Below are 17,832 nucleotides of genomic sequence, written 5' to 3'. Positions count from 1 at the left end.
GTCAGGTGACTCACCTAAGTTTACCAAAAAAAAAACAACTTTTGCACCCTGCAAGAAAAACTTTCTGACTGAACAGATGATGAGGTGACCTTAATCAAATGACTTGGTTCTGGACCATCACACCCTCACTCAGTTTATAGGCAGCCTTTGTGCAGGTAAAAGCATTCTGTTTCTTTATTAGGACGATTTTATCAATGAAACTGAGAAAATTTTGTGAAATTTAATGTGACTAATATACTGTTAACAAACTCTTTGCATACAAAACAGTTTTACAGACATAAATGAAGAAAATCATCACAGAATGAACATAAAAAGTCCACGCCTCTAGCAGTACGTCCCACTGAATGAGGAAATGGAATGAAGCATGGGTCAACCCATAGATAAAATTAACTAGTACTTCACTTGAACCAGCTCATAGAATATACCCTCATATGCAGTCTAAATTTAATATTATAAGATTAACTGCCTTAATGTCACACACAGACTAAGTCACACATAATCAACATAAGATCACAGTAATGTTAAGGTTTTATATTGGCAAATGCCTCGGGTTAATCAGAATCCTGTTACTGTTCTTAATTCAACTGCTCATTGCCCCAAGACCAGGAAGGTTAATTCCAAGCTTCTTGGCCACATTTAACTGAGCTTTGGCGGCATCAGACAAGGAGAAGAGATGTGCCATTTCTGATTCGGTCCTGGACAGAGATATGGCTTTCTGGAACAACTCCACTGCCTTCTCCATGCTGCCTGGTCCCCTTCAAGATGAAAACAGGTGGACTTTATTGTCAACAAGAGGCCAACAGGCCTTAACAGTCACTTGAGTACCTTAGCCCAAACAAAGACCTGTCAAGGAATCTCATATATGCATTTAAGTTTCATTCTGCAGTAAAAGAAAAATGAAATCTTTCTAACAGGACTTAAATGTTTAAGATCATAATAGAGGGCATGACTTGATATTGCAAGAGTGCAAGACTCTGATTAGAAATATTTTTCCCATATTTGTTAACTTTCACGATAGGTTTTATATGTTTTCATAGATAAACTAAAACAAGGTGGCAAGCATACATGTTTTATTTAAAACAACCACCCATCCCAAATCCTCAGGGACCAGATGGACACTCTCCCTATGGGACATTTAAAATCTACTCACTTTTCAAGTTCTTTAACCTATGAATTTCACAATTTTGATAAAGAGCGTTATGGACACAATAACCATGCATTGTTTTTTCCCCACATGTGTGGAAATAGAGAAGAAATTTTTTTAAAATTTTGCTATTTTTGCATATTTGGCTCCGCCTATGACGCCACAGGGGGTGGAAGAGCCATCCATTTCACAATTTAAATTCCTCTAATCATAAAGATGTTTCACACCAAAAATGGTTTTGTACTTTTCAACAAGAAGTTAAAAATGTAAAATTGTTAACGAACGATGCATGTCACATGACAACATACGAAGTAGGTCACCTGAGTGACTCAGTCAACCTCAAAATTTCAGCAAGTGCAAGAGCCTTTTAATAAATATTTTTTTTCTCCATTATGTACCACTGAACCTAACTCACTCTCAAAGCTAAATGTATTGTAAACATGATAATAAATTTAAAACATCAACAATATAATTTTCAATATAAAAGCCAAATGTTTTACATGAACACTGTATGAAAACTACATTGAGATGGAGGTTTTAGAGGTTTATACCAAATATGGTATATATTCTTCAAATTAAATATGATCCTTTTAATTTACTATAACTCAATAGTCTATATTTTTGTACCATCTTTTAATGGACAGAATACAATTTTTTTTCACCCCAAATTTACATACTTTCAAGTATCTTGTACAATAGCACAGTCTGCAATTCACAATTAAAATGTATTAAATTCAAAGATGTTTTTTCAAAAACTACCAGTACCGGTATATTAGAAGAGAGAGACTTTGTGAATGGATGTCTATTGGTGTTGGATTGTACACAAATACACTTACTTCTGGACCTCTAGAGTTCCGAGAACCTCATACGCGTATTCACATTTGGGATCCAGTTCAATGGCTTTGTTAATAATGGCTGTAGCCTCCTTCATGTTCTGTTTCCATTGAAGTTGCAACAACCTGAAACAAAAGGCAAATAAAACGATAATTATATATCAAGGAACCCTTAAAAGATACCCCAAACTTGATGGCAATATGATACTGTAAATTCCTTATTCTAAGCAAGTACTTAAGTCCAAGATTTCACTGTTTTATATCAAATTGCAAGAATATAAAATTACATGCACTATTTTGTTGTTATAATATCATAGATTTCAAAGCACAGGCACCTGACTCTTTACATTTTTCTCATAATAAAAAATTAATACCCTCTGCCTAATATTACACAAGGTACTGTACATGTCGCTGCCATCTTGGATTTATTTACGGTACCTCACTACACCCAGACTTATACTTTTTAAGACACTACCACACAAGATGGCAATTTAAATGTTTTGTTAAATTGTTTCGATCTTTCGATTGGGTTATATATCGTCGTAGCTTAGTGGTTAAAGTATTGGGCTTCCGAACCGCAGATCATTAGTTCGAATCTGCCTGGAGCTTTTGTTCATGTTTACTAATTAAATTTTCGAAAATGTAATATTTCATCCAAAATTGAACATTTTTTTGCCTATTTGACTTAAATGCTTTTAATCCATTATGATATCTATCATAATCAAGTAATTTTCTGCTGATTGAGAAAATATTTCAAGGTGTAGTGAGCCACCTTAAATCTGTCACTTCAGATGAAATTTTTGCATGAACCTTATCAGTAAAGGACTATGTGCGATATGGTATAATATCTGCCCCCAATTTTAACCAATTCTTAAATATTGTCGTATAAAAATCAAATCTTCATAAATCATAGTATAGTGGACGCCTATCACTTTTATCTTGATTTTAACCACCATTGCTCATTGGCAATTTATCTATGACGTCACCTTTATGACCTTATTCCCGCAAATTTGCAAAACGGATGAAAATATTCTCATTTTTGCTTTATATTTTGCATTCGGAAGTATAGAGCGCAGGTCTGCTCAAGTAAGATTTTAACATATGTTTTTCTTCAGATAATTATACACATTATACTAAAAAATGGTACTTGAGCAAGCCTGCGCTCAATGTTTCCCAGTCGAAAAACCATCGGAAAACACCTATATTTTGCTTCAAAACATCAATTTATCAAAATTAGGCTATCTTCATGACGTCATTTATACATTATGACGTCACTGTGGTGATAACCTTTTGCACCCTTATTTTTAATATGATTCTAACTATCTTCACCCTTATTTTTGAAACGCTTTATAAAACTTTAATTTTGGGGGCAAAAAATGCATAAAACCGCACATAGTCCTTTATTTTGCAATCCTCTCCATCTTTAAATCAGTCCTTCAACACCTAAGCTTACAACTGATTCAACCAAAATGGTGCATTACACCTGTCATTAACAAAAATCATCCCACAATCATCATATACTGCCTTAGATATGCTGTAATGTTGATAGGAAAGATGGAAGTTGACCCCTTTTTGTAAATGATATCTCTGCACTCTGTATTTTGTCAATACTTCAAAATATACTCAGTATGCTTTTATAAACATGTTTATGTAAAGTTTGTGTACCATGCCCAACTTTTTGTGCGTAATAAATATACAGTTTTTTGTATGGATGGAACTGTAGCTCCAAGGTCTGTCAACCTGAATTTTCCATGTAGCTATAGTCCACGCTCCATCAACCCAAATTTCCCTTGGGACTATAGTTCTTCAATTTTTTTTCAGCATAATGCCATTTTCAATTCAAATTATGCATGTCCTTCAGTCCCCCTCCATCTCTTCTTAAAGATGTAATTTCTTTCACTTGCCATCTCAATCTCAGATTTGACATTGCTTCACTTACCCTCTGTGTACAAGAGCTGTAGCATTGTCTGGTTCACTTACCCTCTGTGTACAAGAGCTGTAGCATTGTCTGGTTCACTTACCCTCTGTGTACAAGAGCTGTAGCATTGTCTGGTTCACTTACCCTCTGTGTACAAGAGCTGTAGCATTGTCTGGTTCACTTACCCTCTGTGTACAAGAGCTGTAGCATTGTCTGGTTCACTTACCCTCTGTGTACAAGAGCTGTAGCATTGTCTGGTTCACTTACCCTCTGTGTACAAGAGCTGTAGCATTGTCTGGTTCAAGTTCAATGGCTTTACTGAATTCTCTATCAGCCTCCTCAAACTTTCCTGCGTCACCGAGAGCCTGAAATAAATCAGTGTTATATTGTACCGCACATCATGTTAGAAACATATTAGAGTGAAGTTTACCAACTGATACAGTAAGTTTGTTTTTAACCAATGCATGTATCTTACACAACTAACTCAAAGCTTTTCTCACCTGAGCATATAGCGCCCTGGCATCTCCGTAGTCTGGGAACATGTCCACACAGTTTTTGTAGGACTGTAGAACAGACTGGGGGAGGGGAAGGTTCATCCCCATCAACTGGGATGCTGCTTTCTTGTGGTCTGTAAACAAAGTAAAAAAGTCATGTCATCATCAAGATGACTTCATAAAACCACAAAACAGCAAGACAAAGATAAGAGCATCCTTACCAGCGAAGGATTTCTGGACGTGAGAGGGGGCAAATGTTGTGCATTTACTGATGGCATTCTCTAGGTCTCTGATGGCATCCTCGATTCTGTCCATCTGAATATTGTGCTGTAAAAGCAAAGCATTACAATAATACTTACTCAATAAGACCTAGTTTCATTGTATTTTACAAATTACAACTAAATAACCACTACCTTGAAACACTCTATGTTACCAGGTAAATAGAAACATGCTGTATGTTTACATAAACGTATGTATCAGAAAAATATTAAGATTTACCTTCACCCACTATATAGGAAAAAAAATTGATATGAAAATATTGAGCATTATAAACCCAGACTTGATTGAACTCCGACTTACATGCCCCCTGTGATGATAGACATCCACATTATCCGGATCAATCCGGATGGCAGTGGCAAAGTCATCCAATCCAGCGGTATTCTTCTCCTGTTGTATGGACAGGCTTCCTCTCTTGATCAGGGCGTTGACCTTCATCTGTCGGAAGCAGAAACCACATCATTCTAACACAAAAAAGACTACAACAGACAGTTACTGATCTGATACAACTGCTGCACAGTTCCAATCAACAAAACTACATACTGTGGAATCATTTATTTTCGTGGGTGCCAATTTTCGTGGATTGTAGGATTTTTGCTTATTCGTGGGGATGCAATTTGGTGGATGCGTCGGTTTTCAGTTTCAGTGGAAAAACTAAATCTATCATATTCAGTTTTCGCGGAGGAAGTAAATTCGTGGGTGAGGGCTACTCACGAATACCACGAAAATTGAGCCACCTTGAATTCTAATGATTCCACAGTACATGCAAGCCATTTCATTATCTTCTCTTGAGCATACTTGTACATGCATTAACTGAATATAAGTGAATCCAAACTTGTTCTTTGATTAGACATAACAAAAACTCCCTGATAAAATTAATCATAACTTTTTCATATCAAACAATTTACTTGTATATCTTTCAAGTAAACACATTGGTACTACAACTTAAAGATCAAAAAACAGTATAGAAAATTAAACTTACTCTCTTATCCAGGAGTTCTGCTGCCAAGACCTGGTTAAAATCTTCCAGAGCCTCCTTCTGCTGGTTACACAGGAAGTAAAATGTTCCCCTTAGGAGCCTTGCTTCAGTTGCCTTCTGGGTATTTTCTGAGATTTCCTTGGTACAGAGATCTATGATCCCCTCAAACTCCCCGGCCCCAAGTTTTTGTAGGGCCTGTTGATATGCACCAGTCTCATCAGAGTGGCCATTCTGTTGTGACATCAAGGCCTTAGATTCGTTTATAACTGGGTCATTCAGGAAGGAATTAAGGTACGTACGAATAAAATGTTTAGAGGGCATCGTAGGCTTCCTCTTCTGGAATTATAGATATACATTGTGCACATCAATAATTTTGTCAATAAATTTCATATGGATTCAGTAAAGAATAAAAGAAACATTTTATTAACAAACTTACATCTTTATAATAGTTGTCTCTTTTTCCCTTTACTTCTATTATAATTTACATTTAGGTTTTCACAGCTCAATCTTAAATTGTATTTACTTTGTAAGAAACCAACTCATTAAGATATTAACAATAGTTTTCAATCATCGATCAGAGCCTTTTCATACTATGACTGAGTTCTAAGAAATAAGATAATCTGACCTTGAACTCTTCTTTGGCCTTGGCCTGTCCCAAGGATTTTAGGACTCTGTCAGCTGTCACCAGAGACTGGGGGTTCTGGAAGCCTTCCAAGATGCATACTGCTGTAACATCTTTAAAAAAATCTCAATGTTAACTTCCACATAACAAATACTTGCACATGTGCAAAACAGAGGTAAGAAAATGGGTGAACAAGATAGTAGTAACATATTTTATAGCAAATCAAATAAGAATATCATTTAAGAATTTTTTTTCAAAGGAAGTTAGATGACATACCCTCTAAGGCCTGTGTCAAATCCCCACTTTGTTCACAAGCTGTTGCTCGCCTTGTCAGAGCTTTCTGATATTTAGGGTTGAGACGGAGAGCTTCATTACAATCCTCTATCACCATCTTTGTATTTTTCTACAGATGATAATTGGAACAAAATGACACTTAACACAACAGTTCACATTGTTTTACTTATTTAGATACTTAAAATATCAACATATTGGAACTGACCAGTTTTTCATAGGCTGCAGCTCTGTTATGGTAAAATGTGGACAATGATTCCTTGTCTCCCTCTGGACAAATCTGAATTGCATTTGTATAGCAACTAATGGCCTGGTCATATTTTCCACCTTTAAAATATTTATTGCCCTTGTTCTTCTCTGCCTGTGCTTGCTCACTAGGTGACAGTTCCTGCAGTATCAAAAATGATTTTTTATCACTCTCAGTTAATTTTTTCATATTACATGGATTATTTTGCCTGTGCAACCATTCTTGATACTTGTCAAACTGATCATATTTGACTTTAAGTGATTCAAACTCTCCATATAAGGCCAAAAAAAAAATATGTGTGTCTCTTATTTCATCAGATTTTAAAATAGGGTAGGTAGGTCGGCTTTTTTTTTTGTTGTTGAGCTTTGGCCAAAAAAAAAAATACGTGTGTTTCCGGTAACCCGACCGACCCTAATTTTACGCACCGACCCTAGCACTTTTTATTGCAAATCCGGATTATGTACCGTAATTTGTTCGAAAACTACAGTCTTCATAACACGCGCAGTTAAAAAGACGCTTGTAAAAAATGAATTAAAAAAACGTCTTTTCAAGCATTTAAAAGATTTCACGTGTGAACTCAACAACATGGCGGGAATCGCAACCCCAAGTCCACCTGTTGTCATGGGGTTTAAGTTAAAAAAGTTTAAAAAAAATGTCTGCATTCACCCGAAATTAATGCAATAAATAGCTTTTCTCGGCTCTGGTCTGTGGGGAATTTATACGGAGAAATTCATAATTTTGAAGCAAGCAAAGCCAAAGGATCGACGTTCAAGGCATTAAATGAGTTCTATTGAGATGACGAGTCATTTCCCATTTATTATAAAATGTTTTATAACACACAGGGCACACATGTTGGGGCTCACTATCACGTTTTTTCATATGTTTCTTGAGGGAGGAGAAGAGCTTATAAGAGTTTCAGACCTCTCGATTCTAATTAATTTGGGCCGATATTCGGCCCAATTCCCAACGTGAAAAAGGCATCTTTTTTCCCAAACTTGAGTGTGTTTTTCCCAATTTGAGATTGACTAAAATAAATAATGTAACTAAAAGAAAACCATATTTATTCTAAATATTTATTATGTATACTCAGCAGTCATGAAAACACTGTGAAGATGTGCAACACTACCGCATTGTAAACTGTTTCTTGTGATCTGTAACTTGGCCAGAATTTCCTCAGACAGAGACAGTTTAATTAAAATACGATGTTTATTAATTTAATCTTGATATAACAGTTAGTTGATAAGCTGTTAATAGTTTATAATTCTGCAATAAATGTTAAAATTATTATAAAAATGTTTGTCTAAACAGATCCTCTACAAAACGGTAGTAAGTGGGTCAGAGGGTTAGACTAATACCCCAAATACACAGAAGTACAGAGACTGATTTTATATATAATGTCATTCAGCTTACACAATCGAAAAATTTATTTGTAAAAGGTATAAATACAAAAATAAATTAAATTTTACATTAATACAAATAAGATAACTTTTTTAAAATTCTGATAAACTGTTTCATTTTTTTGTTTGCCATTTGACATAAATAGTAATTACACAAAAACCTTTTGGGAAATTTTACATCTTCATTAAGAAACTTGTATCACACTCTACGAATAAACTTTTTTCCTTCTCATTGTTATACGCAAATGTTGCCAGTTTTAAAAATAATTTTAAAAAATGTTAATTTTAAAAAAATCCTATCAGTATACCAGTACCCTAGTTTTCTGTTCAGGGGGCTGTACGTATAAAGTAAAAAAAAATTCCCAATTTTTATCAAAACGTCGCATTTTTCCCAATCCATTGGCCCCGGCCCCAGTACCAAAATTGGTGTGAGAGGCCTGAAGTTTCCACATACAGTTTACATAAAAAATAGTTAAATATAATGTGAAGTTAAAATAAAAAGTCAAGTAAAAAAAAAAAGTAATTGCCTACCTACCTACCCTAATTTTGGGGGACATGTTACCGGAAACACACATATTTTTTTTTTGGCCTTTTCAGTTTTCCCCTTTCCTAGCATATGATTCTTCTATACATTAATAAAATGTATTTTACAGGTGGAGCAATTGTGAATAGTGACAACTGTTACAGAATTAAAGCTTTCTTAAGTCTAAGATTAATTTGGAATGTATACGAAGATTTTATTTTCATGTAAATAGAAAATATAAATATGACAGCCACTATAGATTAACTGAGTATAATGCTCATTACCACAAATATATTATATAGTAGTTATTAGTTCTATTTTCCCGGCACGTCTTTTAACCCCAAGGAACCCCTAGGAACCCCAAGGAAACCCCAAGGAACCCCAAGGAAACCCCAAGGAACCCCAAGGATACCCCAATGACAGAAATGAATAACTATTGATACCCAAGGGGGTCTCATTAGAGTGCAAGGGTCACCCCTTACCCTTGGTACCCCAATTATACCCCAAGGAACCCCAAAGATAACCTAATAATACAGATTTATAACTCCTGATACACCATAGGAATCCCAAGGAACCTCAAGGATACCCTAATGATACAAATTTTAAACTCGTGGTACCCCTGGGGACTCACTGGTATTCCAGACACACCTCTAAGAACCACAGGGAACCCCTGGGATATCCCAAGGAACTCCAAGAATACCCTAATAATACAGAATCATAACTCTTGATACTCCATAGAACCCCAAGGATACCCTAATAATACAAATTTAAAACTCTTATTAACCCTGAGGACTCATTGGTATTCCAGATACACCTCTAGGAATCCCAGGGAACCCCATGGATATCCCAAGGAACTCCAAGAATACCCTAATAATACAGAATCATAACTCTTAATACTCCATAGAACCCCAAGGATACCCTAATACATTGTAATACAAATGTAAAACTTTTGATAACCCTGGGGACTCATTGGTATTCCAGATACACCTCTAGGAATCCCAGGGAACCCCAGGGATATCCCAAGGAACTCCAAGAATACCCTAATAATACAGAATCATAAATCTTGATACTCCATAGAACCCCAAGGATACCGTAATACGCTGCAATACAAATCTAAAACTCTGGATAACCCTGGGGACTCATTGGTATTCCAGATACACCTCTAAGAATCCCAGGGAACCCCAGGGATATCCCAAGGAACTCCAAGAATACCCTAATAATACAGAATCATAAATCTTGATACACCACAGAACCCCAAGGATACCTCAAAGAACTTAAAGGATAACTTAATAATACAAATTTAAATTCTTGATACCCGTAGGGACTCATTGGTATCTCAGACAAAACTCACGGATACCCCAAGGAACTCTAGGGATACTCTTATACATGTATTGGTTATATAAATTTTATAACTGTTGTTATCCTATGGAACTCCAAGGATACACTATATCTCTTGATACTTTTTGGGTCTCTTTGATATCCTAGACAAATCACAAGGTATCCCAGGGAACCCCATGGGTACCCCAAGAAACCTACAGGATACCCTAATAGTACTCTAATAGTAATAATACAGATACCCCATTGTTATCCCTGACACACCCTATGGATACCTCAAGGAACTCCAAGGATACCCAGTAATATAGCTTTTGATACCCAAATGAACCCCAAGGATACCCTAATAACACAATTTTATATCTCTGGATACACCCTCGGGGCTTTTTGATATCCCAGACACCATTAGGTATCCCATGGAACCCCATGGATACCCCAAGGAACTTCAAGGATACCCTTATAATACAGATTCATAAAACTTGATACCCCATAGAACCCAATGGAACCCCAAGGATATAGCCTAATAATTCATATTAAAAATTCTTGATTCCACTGGGGACTCATTGGTATCCCAGACACGCCTCTAAAAACCTCTATAAACCCTAGGGAACCCCACAGAAATCCCAAGGAACTCCAAAAGATACCCTAATCATACAGATTTATAACTCTTGATACACCATACAACCCCAAGGATACCCTAATATGTAATACTTTAAAACACATTTGGTCTAGCCGAAAAATTTTTGTCTATAAATTTGTTTCGGACTTGTGATATTGCATCACATTCTAAAATATAATGAAATTCATCGGCTATACGTTTTTTGTAACAGAGAGGACAAAATCTTTCATTTAATGGGATACCTTCCCATCTTCCCACTTCAACTGGTAGATGGTGATTTGAAGTACAAAAGAACTATATATATGATATGAGTTAAATTTGGCCCCCATTATTCGCAATTTTTTAAAGTGTTTCAGGTACAATAATATGTTATGTTATATTTTAGAAGAGTTGATGTAAAATTTATATTTCACCTATTTTTTTGATTTTTTTGCACTCACTGGCAGAAAATGACGTCATAAGTGACGCTATTTCTATATTTCAATCAAAATCAGTCAAAAATTTACATTTTTCTTATCTTTTTATGAATGGGAAATATAGAGGGCATGCTTGAACAGGGAAAAATTTTTTGTTTGTTCAAACATGCTCTCTATTTTTTCTGAAAGAAAAACTGCTTGAAAACAAGCTGTTTTATGCTAAAAATGGCAGGAAAAGGTTGTCTTTACGATGTCATATTTCTAAATTCTGGGCAGTTGAATCAAAATGAACATTATGTAAAAACATCACATATATATCTAAATGATGATGTTCATTTTAGGGGGCCATTTTAGGCCCATATCATATTTATAGTCCTTTTACAAGAATTTTTCTGAATTTCAGGGGTAAAATATTGAAATAGTTCCATCAGTCTGAAAATGTAGTCCTAAATGTACATGCATGTTGTTGAGCATTTAATTCTTTTATATCATAACCACTATAGCCAAATTTGTATGATGTACGTGATAATTCCTCTGCATTTCTTATAAAATTAACATTTATAGTTTTTTTCATTATTAAAATCAACAGCCCAAAACTTGAACCATATAATGTTTATTTTTTCAAGGTTCTTGAAAAGGGACATAGAAGGGGTAGTAATGTCATAATTTTCCTTCTCCTCAAAAGAATGAATATTAAGTTATTTTACATGAAATGAAAATTAGCTTGTACGATCAATCATGATAGAACAAACCCTTTTTAATTATCAAAATTTACTTCCATTACAAGTATCTAATTAATTATTTTAACTTTATTTTAAACATAATCTCAAAAAACTGCCTGTTATTTTTTTTTTTTATTAAAAATTTACTTAAGGTCAATAATTGAACAGACTATAATTTACCTGTAATTAATTTCCTTTGTTCTTTGAAACCCTTACCTGAGCACCATTCCCACTTAGCTAAAATCAGTCACCCATAAAAATTTCAGAATTATAGCAAAGTCGGAAGACACCCAAAATTCACAAGGGTTGTCTACCAATAAACAAGGAGATGTAGGTGTAGGTAAATATATTGCAACAGTGATGGTGAAGCCATTGTGTATACATGTAAAGGGTTATGTTGGCCCTTTAATCCCTGTCCAAGAGCTACCACCAATATACAACGGGTGTCTACCTGCAATTAACAGGTATTTTGGTGCCTCTCAGGTGAACATTCTGCATGCGTAATGGGTCAATCCATTGTGTTGTACCCACGAAGGGGAGATAGCCCCACTCCACACTTCCATGATCACTTCTTGTCTTTTCTCAAAAGTACTCCAATAAGGGTAACACCCCCTATGTCAATAGTAAAACAAGTTTGGGTCTTTGTAACTGAACAATATCTTTCTCCACTTCATTTGAAAATTTCAACGAAGAAACATTGTCATATTATGTGTTCATATGAATGGTTCACCGGAAGAATTGCAGACTTCCTTGTGGTGACATAAAATTTAGTGCCCTATTTTCATGAATTTGATATAATTTGTTACTGATTCAATATTGGCTGATCATCAGTTGGTAATAGACAACAAATTCTGCTGATTAACGGTACTCGATTATGATTTTCAACTGATTTGACAACACTAATTGTTAAATTCATCCAAAGTGAACAGATATTTTAAGTCAGGAGAAACATTATTTTTATCATACCAGTATGTATTGGGGTATCACAAGTGTTCCTTGGGTTGCCCAGATGTTTTTATGATATTCCATTGAGTAATTGGGTATTAATTAGTAATATGTTTTACAGTACAACCACTGGGGTGGTTATTAAATTCTATCAATTGGGTACCTTGCAATTGGGGTTCCTACAGGTATCCTTGGGGTACCAATAGTTGACCTTTGGACTCCAAGGAGTATCCTGGGGTATCAATAGTTATCAATTTTTATAATTGGGGTATCCTTGGGGTATCAGGAGTAACCCTTTGATTTTTAATGAGACCGGCCTTGGTCATCAAATTTACTTTCCACCATTGAGGTATCTATGGGGTTCTCAAGGGTATCCTTTGGGTTCTCTTTGGTATACTTGGGATTCATTTGGGTTCTTTGGGGTACTTATCACTTTAAATACATATGTATAACAGTAATATATTTACAAATTAATGTATCTGATGATATTTTTTTTTATTTAATTGTTTTAATGAAAAACCAACAAAATGACAATAATCCCACCCTTCGCAGTAAATGGAAATACCGGTAGCCAAGCAATGCTCTTCTGTTGATACATGTAAAACTTTGAATATCTTTCTAATAAGAGTCTTAGCAGATGCAGTTAGTTGTTTCAAATTTTCCTCACTTTCTGCTATGGTACAATGGAACTCCATATCAGAAAATTGATCCCATAGGACTTTATATATGATTTTCTTTGACAGGCTTGTTAAATTTAACAAACTTCCAAAACATTACCATACTATGTAAAAATATGTAAGAAAGAAAATTTAATAATACAAACAATTTTAAAATTGCGGAAACACTACAATCATATCAGTAATTTTAAATCTATAATTTAAATTAAATTCCCTATAGGGTCACTTCATCAATTTACTTGCATGACTAATAAATTTAAACAACTTCTAAAAATAGTTCACTTCTTTATTTTAATAATGTAATTATTTATTTCCTTTTAAATTAGCCCAAAAGCCACTGCCCATTTTACAGATTATCAATTTTCCATACACACATGCTCCATCTAAACCATGGCTCAGATAATGGCCCCCTTGGAACAAATGAATTCAGCCCGCTCCTAAGAATTTATCATTGACAAACAAAAATTCTGCATTGTTAGTTGATAGAATACTTATAAAAGATAAATTTAGTTAACGCATAAAGACAAAAAACCTCCATTTGAATGTATTTATATAAATATATTTTAGGGTATTTTAATGCTATAAATTAATTAATAAAATCTGTAAGGATTACCTCCCTTACTTTTCAACATCAGTGAACAATATATAGAATGAGGAAAATGAAAACTGCCATAAAATCATTAAATCTTGTCTGATCCTAAAAAAATTACAGGTGCACATCTTCAGATGGTGATCAACATATGTACAAATTTTCAGACTGTTCCATGCAGTAGTAAAAAATTCTATAGGGGGGACAAAGTTGCATCTACAGAGAGACGGACAGACGGATGGACAGGGTGAAACCAATATACCCCCTTAAACTTCATTTGTGGGGGTATAGGGGTATAATGAGACTCCTGGGGTATCACAAGTTACTAATTTCTATTATTGGGGTTCCTTGGGGTACTACGAGGTGACCCTTGGATTCAAATGAGACCCCTTGGGTAAAAATAGTAATTAATTTCTATCACTGGGGTACCTTGGGGTGAGCCTTTGATTCGAATGAGACCCCTGGGGTATCACTGGTCAATAACTTTATCATTTGGGTTCCATGGGGTTCTTACGGGTTTCCTTGGGGTTCTTTGGGGTACCCTTGGGGTAATAAGAGGTGACCCTTGAAGTCCAACAAGACCCCTTGGGTATTAAAATTTATTAATTTTTGTCATTGGGGTTCCTTGGGGTATCCTTGGGGTTTCCTTGGGGTTCCTTGGGGTTAAAAGACGCACCCTTTTAATGCTATTAATTAATAAAATCTGTAAGGATTACCTCCCTTACTTTTCAACATCAGTGAACAAAAAATAGAATGAGGAAAATGAAAACTGTCATAAAATCATTAAATCTTGTCTGATCCTAAAAAAAATTACAGGTGCACATCTTCAGATGGTGATCAACATATGTACAAATTTTCAGACTGTTCCATGCAGTAGTAAAAAATTCTATAGGGACGGATAGGGTGAAACCAATATACCCCCCTAAACTTCATTTGTGGGGGTATAGGGGTATAATGAGACTCCTGGGGTATCACTAGTTACTAATTTCTATTATTGGGGTTACTTGGGGTTCTAATGAGTATACTTGGGGTTCCTTGGGGTATCCTTGGGGTACTACGAGGTGACCCTTCGATTCAAATGAGACCCCTTGGGTATAAATAGTTATTAATTTCTATCACTGGGGTACCTTGGGGTGAGCCTTTGATTTGAATGAGACCCCTGGGGTATCACTGGTTAATAACTTTATCATTCGGGTTCCATGGGGTTCTTACGGGTTTCCTTGGGGTTCCTTGGGGTACCCTTGGGGTACTAAGAGGTGACCCTTGAAGTCCAATAAGACTCCTTGGGTATTAAAATTTATTAATTTTTGTCATTGGGGTTCCTTGGGGTATCCTTGAGGTTCCTTGGGGTTCCTTGGGGTTTCCTTGGGGTTCCTTGGGGTTCCTTGGGGTTAAAAGACGCACCCCTATTTTCCTGGTCAACTGACATAACAGTATACATTAATATGGTAACTGTAGTTGTTGAATTCATAAACAGAAGAAATTCTGGTTAATCAGACGAGAGCCTTAGAATTAAATCTTTTCAATAATGTTTTTAAAAAAATGAATACATCATTAATGGTTTAAGACTAATTTTTAAAATTTCATTTGCAACTGAAATGCAGCATTTTAAAATCATATTTATAATGTGAATGATTGTTAGGCCTATTCAAAGACTTACGATGTCTGCAGTCTCCACACCCAGAAATATAAAAAAAACTTTGCCTCTGCTTTTTTCATGTACATCTTTATATTAATTTTGAACACATCACTGCCCTAAAAAACTATTTATTGCATTGATAATTTAGCTAAAATAACCAAGGATAACTTTCATCCATGCTGTCAATCTGCACTTAGAAATCTTTAAAACACCTTGATAAGTGGTGTTTTCTATTGAAATGTTACAAGCATTTTTTAAACTCTGATTTGTAAAGACTCTATTGTTTAAACCAATTACGGTTGATAATCTGGATTTGGAATAAAAAGTGTTAGGGTCGGCGCATAAAAAATAGGGTCGGTCGGGAAACCGGAAACACACATATTTTTTTTTTGGCCTAATTCTTTTTTTGTCTTCTTCTTATTCCTTTTCAAGTTTTAATTAAGTGGCAGTGTATCATGATATGTATCATTTCACATCTTATATATTGTCACATTACCAATCAGCTAAGTAATAGTATCATCCCAGCCCCAGCATTATTTCCTCCCTCTGGGGCTAACATAATCAGTGTTGCCCTAATCCTAGTCAAAGTTTGTATACTGTATAATTTATCAATATGTACAATACTATTTTGTCCCATGGAAATTTGACCAACACTTCAATTTTTAAAATACCACTTTTTAAAAACAGAAAAATCACTGCACTTCCACTTATGATTCCATTCAATCTATGTGTTACAAAGTCAGACGATAGGAATAAGTAATTTGATCATTTTCGAACCTAGATGTCGCAAACTGGTTTATAGTATTTATCCGACTTGAAAAAACAACAGTCCAAATCCCCATTTCTGATGGCTAGAACACCCGCAGGAGGCACAAAACACCATCATGTCCCGTTATCGGCGATTTAATATGTGATAATTAGTTTAATTGTCATTTAAATCTAATCCAATTACAAAGATGGCTAAGAGCACCTTCTCACTTGAGGTCGCATATAACGTCACACATCATGGGGGGTAGATCGAGAAAATAGAGAAAGTAGAGAAAATATGCAAATCGCGACATTTGAATTTCATCGCTTTCAAACTTACGAAATAGGCAGAATATTTTATTAAAACGTTTATAAACTTCATTTTTAATGAGTATAGAATGATTTTATTTAAAAAATTCCGAAAATTGAAAAACATGCGATATGTCCTTTAAATGACTGTAGTACACAAGTTTGATCATCCAATGACAGTCACATTGATGAAAAAATTACAACATCCTTATTCAATGATTCAACTGATGGAACAGAACCTTGATTATATATGTTTCCAATTTATCATTCACAATACTCAGACTATAAATATCTACTTCGTCAATCAATAACTGAATGTAGTCACTGGGGTCTGACTTTAAAATATCATATCAAACTGTGAAGGTCATTATATTTAGCATTATTTCCGCATCGCCTTGATACCTAATACGTAAAAGAATACACAAATTCTTTTGAAATTATTTTTGATACCTTTTCAGAGTTTTCTGGAACATTGCGGCTTGGTGAATTCGCTGCTTTCGGTTTCTGGGTTTCTGTTCTACTTTTGTTTTCATCCTTATTCTTTTTGGTTTGGTTTCTTCTGCGTCTCCTTACATACCATAAACCTCCCAACACTACTGCGATAGGTGCGCCAACTGCCAGTCCGATTTTCCATTTTGGCCAAGCATCATTACTGTTTTCAGCAGATACTTCCATGCCGACTTGTCTGGCGGCTGCCATGATGTTCTCCCAACACGTCACGTGATTGAAAAAACCCCATCAGTACAGATATTATTTTCCCGGATAATATCTATCTCAAACAATATCAATATTTTTCATACAAAACGGTACATAATCAAACTATGATTAACAACTCTTAACCATAGTTAACGAATGTTAATTATAGTTTGCAGATGTTAATCTATATTTATCCGCAAAATCTATTGTTAACGTTATTTGCAGACAGATAAGCTTAGCATAGATTATCATTCGCTTACTATAGTTTACCATCGTTAAATATCAGGCACGTAGCATTAATTAGCATGGAGTTGTCCCCCCCCCCCCCCCCCCCCCACTTTTTTTGTGAGTAGGTAAAAAATTGGTATGAAAAAGCAGAAGTTAGGAGTGAAATTGAAGTAAAGAACTACACTTTAA

At 35.1% G+C, this 17,832-nt stretch overlaps 1 protein-coding gene across 1 annotated transcript; it reads right to left on the bottom strand.

Moving 5' to 3' along the window:
- Window positions 1-206: 206 nt before the first annotated feature.
- On the bottom strand, window positions 207-17,449 carry LOC105329705 (mitochondrial import receptor subunit TOM70). The gene is made up of 11 exons (XM_034443906.2): window positions 17,170-17,449; window positions 6,766-6,945; window positions 6,543-6,669; window positions 6,270-6,379; window positions 5,648-5,980; window positions 4,969-5,103; window positions 4,611-4,716; window positions 4,396-4,523; window positions 4,163-4,260; window positions 1,981-2,103; window positions 207-755 (listed from the first exon to the last, which is right to left on the bottom strand). The coding sequence occupies exons 1-11, from the start codon at window positions 17,416-17,418 to the stop codon at window positions 581-583; spliced, it is 1,764 nt and encodes a 587-aa protein (XP_034299797.2). The 5' UTR covers window positions 17,419-17,449; the 3' UTR covers window positions 207-580.
- Window positions 17,450-17,832: the final 383 nt, after the last annotated feature.

This window comes from Magallana gigas, chromosome 2, assembly GCF_963853765.1.
Source record: "Magallana gigas chromosome 2, xbMagGiga1.1, whole genome shotgun sequence".
Taxonomy (NCBI): Eukaryota; Metazoa; Mollusca; class Bivalvia; order Ostreida; family Ostreidae; genus Magallana; species Magallana gigas.
Note: the sequence above shows the minus strand (reverse complement) of the source record. Positions and strands in the feature narration are given on the sequence as shown.

Bases quoted from the DNA above. Each gene is read 5' to 3' on its own strand.
- LOC105329705 (XM_034443906.2), bottom strand. From the start codon at position 17,418: ATGGCAGCCGCCAGACAAGTCGGCATGGAAGTATCTGCTGAAAACAGT. The intron at 6,670-6,765 runs GTCAGTTCCAAT...TATCATCTGTAG, and splicing joins CTGCAGCCTATGAAAAACTG to AAAAATACAAAGATGGTGAT. The intron at 4,261-4,395 runs GTGAGAAAAGCT...GATTTATTTCAG, and splicing joins CCAGGGCGCTATATGCTCAG to GCTCTCGGTGACGCAGGAAA.